The sequence below is a fragment of the Neovison vison genome, chromosome 9 (assembly GCF_020171115.1).
Source record: "Neovison vison isolate M4711 chromosome 9, ASM_NN_V1, whole genome shotgun sequence".
Lineage (NCBI taxonomy): Eukaryota > Metazoa > Chordata > Mammalia > Carnivora > Mustelidae > Neogale > Neogale vison.
Window position 1 is genome coordinate 33,306,098 of NC_058099.1, and position 11,509 is coordinate 33,317,606.

At 52.8% G+C, this 11,509-nt stretch overlaps 1 protein-coding gene across 1 annotated transcript in view; it reads right to left on the reverse strand.

Annotated features, from left to right (window-relative positions):
* The window catches only part of CCDC180 (coiled-coil domain containing 180), a 59,779-nt gene extending 48,513 nt beyond the window's left edge, over positions 1-11,266 (reverse strand). Inside the window, 10 exon segments of the mRNA XM_044265300.1 lie at positions 145-308; positions 2,540-2,635; positions 2,756-2,866; positions 2,969-3,097; positions 3,891-4,003; positions 4,996-5,084; positions 7,938-8,128; positions 9,557-9,652; positions 9,909-9,973; positions 11,210-11,266. Coding sequence (XP_044121235.1) covers positions 145-308; positions 2,540-2,635; positions 2,756-2,866; positions 2,969-3,097; positions 3,891-4,003; positions 4,996-5,084; positions 7,938-8,128; positions 9,557-9,625 — 962 coding nt within the window. The 5' untranslated portion in view covers positions 9,626-9,652; positions 9,909-9,973; positions 11,210-11,266.
* Positions 11,267-11,509: the final 243 nt, after the last annotated feature.

The following is an 11,509-nucleotide window of genomic DNA, read 5'->3' on the forward strand; positions in this document are numbered from 1 at the left end:
AAAGAAGCACCTATTTTCCACCCCAGAAGAACAGCAGGCCTCTGGAGTCCCGACAGAAAAGGGAGGGCGAGGGCCACAGGCCTACTGTGCCGGCCTCCCAGGGGGGCTACGGAGGGGCTGCAGGCAGGGCGGGCAGCCACGGACCTGAAACTCTGCACCAGGGCCTGCTTCTTGAGATCCTTCCAGGCATCCAGCAGGTTCTGCCAGCGACGGTGGCTGTGGAGCTCCTGCTGCAACGTGGCCTCCGAGAGGTTGATGAACAGCTGGGCGATGGCCCTCCGGTTGCCCAGCAGGGCTTGGTTTATAACCTGTGATATAGGCAGGCAGGCTCTGCATGAGGTGGGGGCTCTCCAGGCTCAGAACAAGGCTCAGTTGGAGAGGGATGTTGGGAAGAGGAGCCAGGTGAGCGGCAGGCTGAGGGCCTGGGGCCCAGCCAGGCCAAGGAGGACAGTGACAGCATCTGAAGGGCACTGAGGGGCCACTGGGCACTCAACAAAGTTGCCTAGGGCTGAGCGGCCATGGACAGGGACAGGGGCCTTTCCCGGAAGGCTTACCTATGAACCCTGACTTAACTATGTACCCTCAACCCAACCCCAAGACCATATCAGATTGTCGAAGAAGCTGATTTTAGGTCACCGGGGATCAGCACTCTCATAGGCTCTTAGTGTTTAATCGTTTTGTTTTGTTTTTAATAAATTTGTTCCAAAAGCAGAGCGCTTGTGCCAACAGGGATCAGTCACATATGGTTATGATGAGAATGAAGACCCAATTACCAGATGAGGCCAGATCTAGAACATTCGTCCTCAGTCCTCCCAGTGAACCTCCCCTGGGCATTCTTGGTAAGGCAGCGGGGACAATTCTTCATTGTGTGGCACTGTTCTGCTACTTAGTAGCCTGCCCCCTTTATGAGAGCAGTCTCCCCCATGCCCCCGAGGGGTGTGACAGCCAAGTGTCTCCACAGCTGCCCAAAGCCCTCATGGGAGGCGCCTCCCTGGGGCAAGTGTGGAAATCTGCCGAACTCAACAGGTAGAAATTCTAGTAATAATTTTCACCAGAACCTGAGGTTTGTTGCCAGCTAGAGAGCACTGGCAGGTTTTTCCTCAACCTCCAATTCTGCGGCCATAATCTGAAGATAATGCTATTGGCAGCAGAGGGATTTTGTGAAATTAAATGAAATAAAGGCACATGGAGTCAGGAGCAAGGGCAACTATCCTAATGAGTAAATTAAGTGTGTGGAAGCAAACAATGAAACATCCCTGGGACGCTGCTAACTCTGACCCCCCCCCCTCCCACCCCACAACAGATCAAATGGATAAAAGTTAGGGACTCCTGCTTATTTCAAATGACCGGGGCCACTGCTGAGCCATCTGACCCCCCTCCCCCCAACAAGCATTGGTATTTAAGGATCGTGACCCCCATTTTACGGACAGGGAGTTCCAGGTGCTGGAGCAGAGTAATGTTGGGAGCTTGCGTGTCTGGGTGGCAGAGAGGGAAGTCTGTGCCTTCTCCCTGTCTGTGGTTCGTCCAGGACTCCCGCACACTGCTGGGAGGCCCCGCTTTCTGCACAGGGCCTAGAAGCCCATGCAGGCAAAACGTGTCCCTGAGTAGCCAGAGGAAGCAACAACATGCACGGACACAGAGCGTGCAGTGCTAAGTGAAATAAGTCAGACAGAGAAAGACAAATATAGGATTTGACTCATGTCAAACTGAAGAAACAAAACAAAAAAACAAACAAACAAACAAACAAACAAAAAAGACAAAAAAAACCCAGACTCCATATAGAGAACTGGTGGTCACCGAAGGGGAGGTGGGGGGGGTGAAACAGGTGAAGGGTATCAAGAGCACACTTGTCGTGAGGAGCACTGAGTAATGTACGGGTGTGTTGGGTCACTGTACCATACACCTGAGACTCCCAGAGCACTGCAATGTTACTTATTATGGAAGAAAATACATACGTACATACACAAGCGTCCTTTCGCATGGCGAAGGAGTCAGGCTTAACTCTGACTTTGGAGGCATTATGAACAACCTTGAATTTCTTGTTTTCTACACCCAGAGAAAGCAGCTGGACAAGGGTGGGATGCGGACAGAGCTAGGAGGCAGGCATGGTTTAACAACAGGCACTGAGAGCCAGCAGGAAGGCAGACAAGAACCACCAGAAAAACAGAGCAGGCTGGGGTCACTTAGGAGGGCACAGACCACCCAGAGAGCAGGACAGCTCATCATCTAGCACCTACGACACTGCACAAGGGAAGCTAAGACTGGGCCTAGACCTGCTCGGAAAACCATCAGTGCTCAAACCAGTGACCCTGTGCTAGGTCACTGGGATTCAGATAGCAGGGATGGGTGCCATGTACTTTAGAAAGATTTCTTTTGAAAATATTTAACCAAAACCCTGGTTCTGAACCCAAGTGACCAACCCGAGTTACCTGGAAACGTGACCCACAAGAAAACCCCTGTTCCTGAGACACCAGGCTTGGGGCATCCTCAGGTCCCGCTCCACCTCCGGGCCGACCCCCTGCCCGTGCAGACCACTCACCATGGCCTCCTGGTTTATCAGCCTGTACACGTCAGGTTGCATGAGGTAGGAAGTCTTCTCTATGATTTCCGCATACTTCTTCAGCACGCTTTTGAGCTAGAAACAAGGTGCCATGGTTAGCAACTGTCTTCTCTTGGAGCCCTAAAAAGACACAGACGAGGTGTCATAAATCCCACAGGTGGAAATCGCTATGAGCCCACATGCAGGCCAACTCACTTTATCGGCCCGAGAGAACTCGGCCTTATACAGGGCCTCATCCAGCTCCTTGATCCCCTGCTTCTGGAACTGGAACTTCTCAGCCATCAGATCCCACAGCTCCAGCAGGGTCTAGGCCAAAAAACCTGGGTCAGGCTGGGAGGACAGACAGGCTGGAGGGAGGGAGCAGGACCCGGGTGGGGCGGGCCTGGCCACAGGGGAACCCCTCCCTACTTCAATGGTGTAGTCTTCGAGGTTGGTGTTGCTTTCCACCTTCTTGAAGAGTTGGTTGATGTCTTCAGCTGACTCGGCCAGCTTTTTCATAAGAAGCATTCCTGGCTCCAAAATGAAAGGTTCCATTTCCTAAAACAGGCCAGTAGGGCCACCACGGCTGTGGGGTCAATGCCACCAGAGAGCCCCGCCCTCCCCCGCCCCCCTGGCGGGGGAAGTGCCAACTGTGGTCCTGCCTCAAAACTGATAATCATTCTCTAGACCTAAGGGGCTAGGATTTACGAATCTGTTCACAGCCACAGCACAAGGGCCAGCGCCATTTATTCGGTCACGGGCCTTGTGCCAGGTGCTCCACTCTGGGCTGAGCCCTCGTCCTCGTCCTTGGACTCTTGTGCTCCTCATCACAGCCCCTGGAGTAGGTGCTGACATCTGTCCTGGCCCATGGCTGGGAGTCGACAAATAGTCATTAAAGAAGTGCCCAGTGCAAGAATCCCGAGTTTACCTTTGATGAGGAAACAGGCTCAGTTGTGCTGTATGACCAAAGCCACAGAGCCACAGGTGAAAGGAGAGCTCCGCGGACAGCTGGGACAGATGAGTGAGGTGACAGCGGGCTGGGGGTGGGAAGACCAGCAGCCCCTGCCCCTCCCTCCCCGCCCCCGGCAGGACTGAGCAGGGAGCTCAAGAGCTGGGCTTTGGCCTCAGCTCTGGAGTCCAGTTCCCACCTGGCCCCTTATGTGCCAAGTCAGGCAAGACTTTCTGGGCCTCACCTGTAGACTAGGAGAAACAACGGCACCCGACTTAGCTGTGCGCGTGCTGAGCACTCACCATCAGCCACTCAGACATGGCTATTCTGATTCCCTCTACACTACCGGAGAGCCACTCAGGACCCCTGAGCTGGGAATGGGGGAGGGGGGAGGTCTCTCACCATCCCAATCTGGGCGATCTCCTTCTTAAAGTTCCCCAGAGCACTCTCGTAGTTCCGCCTGTGGGAGTCCATTCCCCTGGTGCCCAGGGTGGGGGTGCAGGGCCTCTCCGGAACTTGGGGAGAACAACGGAGGTGAGGAGGCGGCCCTCAGAATTTCAAAGCAAGGGGAGAGTGCCCAAGAGAAGTCAGCAAGGCAGAAAGTGCCTTGGTTCAGGAGATGGACCCCCAAACCAAACCACAGGGTCAGGCTTAAGGAAAAACAGAAAAGACAAAGGTGGTGCCTAAGTGCTGTAAGGACTGAAGTTTTCATCCACAGTTAAATGCCACAAAAAGTTTCCAAATGGGACGTATAGAACGGAACCAGTTATGTTTGTTAAAAAGTTTTATGGAAGCACAGACGTACACTAGTAAGAGTAACCCACACTTACATAGCACTTACCCTTTCCAAGCATTGTTCTAACTCAACTACCACCCCTGAAGACGCCAAGAGGCAGTTGTATTTTATTAGTCCCATTTACATAAAAAGTGAGGAAGGTCAGGCATGGGCGGTAAAGAACAAACTCGGGCAGTGGCTGAGCAGGGGTTTGGCTGCGGACCATCTGCTATAGGCTCTGCGCGCCTGCCCTGTGCGAGGCTGTCCCCTGAGTCTATGGGGGAACCTAGACACCGGACGCCCCATGTGGTTTCATGGGGCGGGGGGGGGGACATTCTCAGGAGGAGACAGTGCTATTGCAAAGGGAGAGTTTTTACTTTCTGCTTATCTCCTTCCTTTGTTTTTCTACCGAAAGCATATATTAGGGGGTGTCTGTTATAAGTTTGAACCCCACGTGTAGCATGTATTATTTTTTTAATCATGAAGAAAAAGACCCCTCCTCGACAGTATGAAGGAAGACAAGGTAGACTGAAATCCTCTCTTGAAATTGCAGTAAAGCCAGCCTGTTACCAGCTGATTTTCATCGGGACATGCCGAGTGTGCACAGCCCCTCACCCCCTCGTCCGCTACCCAGCCCCCCTGTATTGAGGAGAAGGCCCAGGGGAGGAGGCTGAGGGAAGGAGGCCGAGGGGAGAAAGCTGCGCCTGCCCTTGTGGTTGGACAGAAGCTCACCGATGGTGTCCATGAGGCCCCGGACCTCTCTGGCAGCAATGGTGCTCTCACTTTCTTCAGCTTTTTTCTTCTTGATTATTTCCTTTTCCCTGAGGCACAAACAGAGAAAACAGTAAACCCTCAGCCCCTTCCCCCATACCAAGGCAGCTCTGGCACACAAGGGAGTCCTCAGAGAGACCGTGGGCATCAGCGATAACCCAGGCTCACCCCATCCCTGACAGCCCTGAGGCCGTGCCAGTCTCCCAGTAGACATCTGCAGCCAGCAGGCACCATGGTCCCCAGACAAGAAATCAGGGGCATGGGGCACCGGGTGGTTCAGTCGGTTAAATGTCTGCCTTTGGCTTAGGTCATGATCCCAGAGTCTGGCTCAGTGGACAGCCTGCTTCTTCTTCTGCCCCTCACCCTGCTCATGCATTTTCTCTCTCTCAAATAAATAAATAAAATCTTAAAGAAAAAAAGAAATCGGGGTCTGCTTCTGCTCTGGCTGCAAACCAAGTATGGATAGTAGGCAAGAGTCACTTCCACACGGGGACACTGTGGACCAGAAAGGGCGTGACCAGCCTGGGAAAGTCAGGCCAGTGCTAAGCATTCAGCATTTGCTCCTTCGGCAATCCATCCTATGAAGCATTTGAGGGGAAAGGGACTTAGAGAAGTCACTGTGTGAAGCAGAGCTGAGACTCCCAGACCCACAAGTATGAAGACAAGGTCCATAGTCTGTGGGGTTGGGTGTGGGAGGAGAAAGCGGAGACCCCAGGACAAACTATCTCAGTAGGGAGAAGGAGGGTGGCTGAGGAGGACCTTAGCTTTGGAATAAAATCCCCGAATGCACTGTCCACAGGACAAAGCAGCACAGAAATGCAACATATCTCAATGACACCTGCCATTCCTCAGGGCCCGCACATGTGTGGTGGTTTCTAGTCGTTTCTCACGCAGTCCTCACTGCAACCTTACCAGCAAGGAACACTGCAGAACCAGGGCTGGCCCTGCAGACGTGGGTCTTTCAACCTCGTTGACCAGATGCCCATGGGCGCCCAGGTGCTCTGACTGTAGGAATGCTGAAGGCTCTGGCTTCTCAGCCACTTGACCCAAGGAATCGTTTATACAGGTGCTGATCTATTCCTACCTTGGGCTCCCCTTCCACTCACCAGAGGCCCTGCCCTGGGTGAAGGAACACACAAACTGGCTGGCTTTGCCTGGCTGAATTTTCAAGAAAGGGACAAAGGTGGCGGAGAGACTCCAATGCTGAGTTAATGACCCTAGTCATGGGAGGGCGGCAGATCCTGGAAGGTTACAAATGCATCTTTCTTCCTGCCGCAGGCCATAGGGAGTTGTCCTCTGGATCTGCATTCAGGGCAGAGCTGGCTTTGTCTGTCCATCCCAGGAAGCAAGCACAGCACAATACCAGCACCCTCCATGAGAAATGCCTTTGCTAAAACACTGTCCTGTGGGGGCTAAGAGCTCCTGACTAATCTGGTTATTGGGATAATGGGTGGTCCTAGGCTAAACCTTGGGAGGCACAAGGACTCTCAGGTCAGCTGACAGGGCGCTTAGACCCTGCGGGAGCCAGAGTCCTAGGCAGGCTCCAAGACCATCCTCCTGGGAAGTAGTGGTAGCATCAACAGGGCCCTGCCATCTGTGCCTCTGGACCCCTGCACCAGGCATCAGCACTGACTCCCAGCCTGGGCTTGGGCACCTAGTGGGTTTGCCCCTCTGGAGGTAGTTAAGGGTGCTGACGGTCAGAAGCTGCAGGAGATTTCCCTGGGAAAAGTCAAAGGTAGGTCGGGGCAGAGACCGTTACCCAGTATCGGGTCAATCTCCACCCCAAGGCAGGTGAAAGAGAAAACAAGGGCAGGTCAAGAAGGACTGACTTCCCCTTCAGGGTCCCAGGCCTGAGAAGGGTTTGTGACTTGTGTCAGCTTGCAGCACGAAGGGAAGGTCAGCTCCTGCTACGTTCTCCCCAGCACCCCAGTGAGGTAGACGCAGCCTTTCTGTTTCCTTTTCTCTCCTTCTCTCCTGCTTGAGGAGTCTGAGCTCAGGGAGCTGAAATGGCATGCTCGGGAATCTCAAGTTCAACTTCTAAGCACGGAGGTTCAGAAGGAAGTCCCCGTCTCCCGGCCCCAATACCATATGCGCCCATCTCAGGAAGTGGCGCCTCGACCCCTCCACGCGAGCACTCAAGCCACAGACCCAGGGCTCTCAGGAGCCTTCTCCTCCCATCCAATCCACTACCTCATCTGGGGGGTTCTGCTTCCAAAATAGACGTGAAGCCTGCTACTCTCTGGCCCGCAGCCCCACCAGGCTTCTAGTGATGGCGGCAGCCTCCTCCCTGGCCTCCCAGCCTCTGGGCTGGCCCCCCACACTGTGCCCACAGCAGCCAGAAGACCTTCAGAAGGCAGGTCAGTTGCTGACTTCAGCAGGCCCAAATCCGGACTGTGGTGCAGGCCTCTCCTAGCCTCCTCTCCCACCCCTCTGCCCCAGGCCCACGGACTTCTTAGGTCTTCCGGAGAGAACCAAGCCCTTCCCGCCTCAGAGCCTTGCCCGTGCCTCCCTCCCCTCATCCTCCGGTCTCAGCTGAGGCCTCTCCTCAGGGGCTTTCCTCACTTCTGCGCCACCGCTTGTCCTCTGGGTCAGAGCCTTCCTACCTTTGGGGGAACTTGCTTATTTTTACTATCAAGGCCTCAAGTTCCAGGAGGGTGGGCTCCCAAACCCGTACCTGGCCCTAGGTGCTCAATCAATCAGTCATTCCTGACATGGGGGTGGGGGAGAAGAGGAAGCAGAAGGGACAGAGCAGCACACAGACTTGCAAAGTACCTCTTTCAGAGGAGGTACCTGGGACTCCATTCCTACCAGGCACTCGTCTAGTGTGAGATCTTTCTGAGTTTTCAAAGACTCTGACCCCCCACCCCAGTGTGTGGTGGTGCAGTGTGGACCGCAGGACCTACCTGTAGAGAACAGGGTTTTCTGTGACCCAGTCATTGGGTAAGCTGTGAGCCCATTTCTGCTGCCGGAAAGACATCATCTCTCCTTCAGGAATATCCATCTTCTTCATCAAGGGCTTCCTGCCATTCTTGGGGGTCATAGACCGTTCCAAGGCGTGCTTCCTGGAGGCTGCTAGAGAGCGGACCAGCTGCGCCTGAGGCCGCAAAAGATCCCAGTGGTGGGTCAGAGCAGTCAGCTCCCCAGCACCCTAGCCTGACCCCACAGTCTTGTAAGGTCACTTGCCTTGCCAAGTGACCAAGGGGAACTTGCCAGCAGGAAGGCACTTTGCTGGGGGACCTTCAACCCCAGGGTACGAACCACATGCTCCCCCAAAACATTGAGCTGTCTAGAAACGTCTCTCTTAAGAAATTTCAATGAGGGCTAAGATGCTTATTAACGCAGCATCCTTAATCATAAGGAATTAGAAAAATGGGACTGTCCAGTGATAGGGACTGGCTGAGTAAACTTGGTATGTCCCTTTAGTGGACTGTTAGGCCTTTATTAAGAATTTATTAAGAATCAGACTTACAAAGGACTTCTTATGGCACAGGGAAATGCTTACGAAAGACCATAAAACATATCAATTAAAAGCCTAAATTAAGGGACGCCTGGGTGGCTCAGTTGGTTGGACGACTGCCTTCGGCTCAGGGCGTGATCCTGGAGTCCCGGGATCGAGTCCCACATCAGGCTCCCAGCTCCATGGGGGAGTCTGCTTCGCTCTCTGACCTTCTCCTCGCTCATGCTCTCTCTCACTGTCTCTCTCTCTCAAATAAATAAATAAAATCTTTAAAAAAAAAAAAGCCTAAATTAAAAATTATAACCAAAATTAAACATGATCTCGAAATTTTAAAACTTACAGAAAGATGACCCAGAGAACATGTGCTAAGTTAAGAAATGGTGTGTTGCTTCCAGGAGCGGGATCATGTGAGTCATTTGATTCTTTGGTTTCCTTACACTTGTATAATTTCCAAGCCTTCTACAGAGAGCATTATTCAGAGCTCAAAGTAGGAAGGAAAATCCCTTTTAAATAAGCAGTACAGTAAGATATTGTTCTTGTCTGTGCAGTTTTTATAGACAACAAGGCAATTCAAGCAACCTATCAAGAGGTTGTCAAGAGGGTATTGCTTTAATACATGATGGGAGGTTGGAGATGAACAACTAGGCAGCCTCTCAACATTCTGAAGTACATGAATGCCCCTTAACCTGGGGAAGGTCTACGTGATACTGCGAACAGGGAAAAAGCAGGTTTCAAGACACTGGTATAGAATCAAACCCATTTTTACATAGAAAAAACTAGAAATCCTTTTGTGCATAGAAAAAGGTCCCAAGATATTCATTGGTTAATTCTGGCTATTTCTGAATAATTTAAGTTTAAATTAAATTAAATTTAATTAAAATCTTAATGTAAGTTTTTTTAATTTTCAAGAACAGATATTCTAATTTTGTATTCCTATGTTTTAAGAACCAGTAAGAATTATTTTTAAATAGAAGCTATTTCAAAGCCTTATTTCATTGGATTCCCAGGCAAAAAAGCCTTCAGAGGGAGGGAAGCTTGGGGAGGAGAGGGAAGGGACCGACCTACCTCAGCCTCGAAGATCTGCTGGTAGAGTTTCCCGCTGGGAACCTGGGTCACCTTCCCCACCGAGGACATCTTGGCTTGACCGCTGGCTGAACGCCCCTGTTGGGAATTCATTGTCCGGGAATCCTGTCTGGGGTTCGGTCTCCACTCCCACTGAGGTTGAAAAACTGACGCCCCCACCTCCAGGACAAGTCCTCCGCCTAGGACAAGGCCCACCCAAGCAACCCACGCTACTGCTCTGAGAGAAAGCCTGGGGCCCCTCTCAGACATCAGGGTTTTCATTTTAAACAAAACAAAACAAAACAAAAAAAAAAAAAAAAGAGAGAGAAGGGAAGAAAGCAAAAAGAAAACAAACCTCGGGAAAGGACAGAACTCACGGAGAAGGCTGACTCTTCCAACCGTGCAGAGTGCAAACCCGAACTTTGGGGGCAAAGAATAATAATAAGTGGTTATTGTTTTGTGCTCCACTGTCCCAAGCTCTCCTTGGAAAAGTCAACGTGCCCAAGGCGTCGGTTTGGATTTCAACCTGGCCTTGAACCTCCAACCTGGAGCTGAACAGGGTTCAAGGACCCCTGACTCCCCCCCTCCACTACTCCTCACCACAAGTGGACACAAGGAGGTGGTGGTGGAGGGAGGGAGCAACCTGACTCTGGCTTCGTTAATTAGGCACCTACTGTATGCTAAGAAGACCCAGCAGGCTCCTCTCACGCCACCAGGCCTGCCAGCCTGCAGAGGAGAGGGTGCTGGGGGCAGTCCCTGGCCATCCCCTCTAACCCGGCCTACGAAGGGAGGCCCTGCTCCCGCGGGCCTGACGTCCCACCTGCAAGGCGGCACCACTCAGGTCAGCCAGGGCCCTTCCAGGCGCAACTGCGACTGGACGCACTTGGTCACCAAGGCAACGCAGAAGGGCGGGAGTCCCGCTAGCCCCGCCCTCACTTCCTTTCGGAGGTGGGAGGAGACAGCCCAGAGCAACGTGAGCTCTCCACCCGGAGCAGGGAAACCGGTGGGAACCCATTTCCCCACCTGCCAGTTTCTCCCCAGCGCTAGAGGGCGCCTCGGAGCACTCAGGAGCGTCCGGAGCAGCACACTAACTCTAACTCCGAGCCATGGTAGTCAAGAAAATCCCATCTTTGCTTGGTTAAAACCAACCTCTGCTGGCAATAGCACAGTGCTTGGCTCTAAGTAAGAAGCTGAACGCATCTCTAAAAAAAAAACCAGCTCTTTCTCAGAGTACGTGGTTGAAGGGCTCCGAACTCAGGCTTCAGGCTTGTATGGAATTATGATGAAAGACGATTTTCTAGGACTCTGAGTTCCATTCATCCTCCCCACCACTGCTTCATAACCTCCTAACATACCGCCCTGCCCTCTCTCCCACTCAGGAGTCCACACCACCCCCCCCACCACTCCGCCCCAAATCTGGAGCCCCTGCCAAATCCAACTCTGTCTTAGATGACCACAGAGGCCCCGACGTCTGGTTTGCACCTTGTCCCTCCCTGCTTCAGCTAGCTCTCCACTCTGCGTTTGCCCCAGCCCCCTGCCTGCCCACCCACCCCCAGCCAGGCTTTCCTCAGCTTTCTCTGCAGGCAGCCTTCTGTCTCCCCCATCCCAGAGCCAGCCAGTCTTGCACTACCAGGGACAAAGGTCCCAGTCACTCACGTTCCTCAAACCCTGTCCCTGCTCCTTTCACAGGGTGTGCTCGTATGTTGGTGGCTGGCAGAGACAGGAGCACAGAACATCCCAGAGTAGGTGTTTCCTGAAGAGCAGGTTACATCTAATTTTGATGCAGCTTCACTTGCCCTTCGCTCAGTGCCTTGCACATGATTCACACACAGTGAATGTTCCCTGGGTGAATGCACGACTAGCTGGAATGTTCTGGTCTGACCCTGCTAGAGTTTGTCTCCTTCCCACCCAGCCAGCCAGAGTCCAGACCGGACACTACCTGACGTTATCACTGAA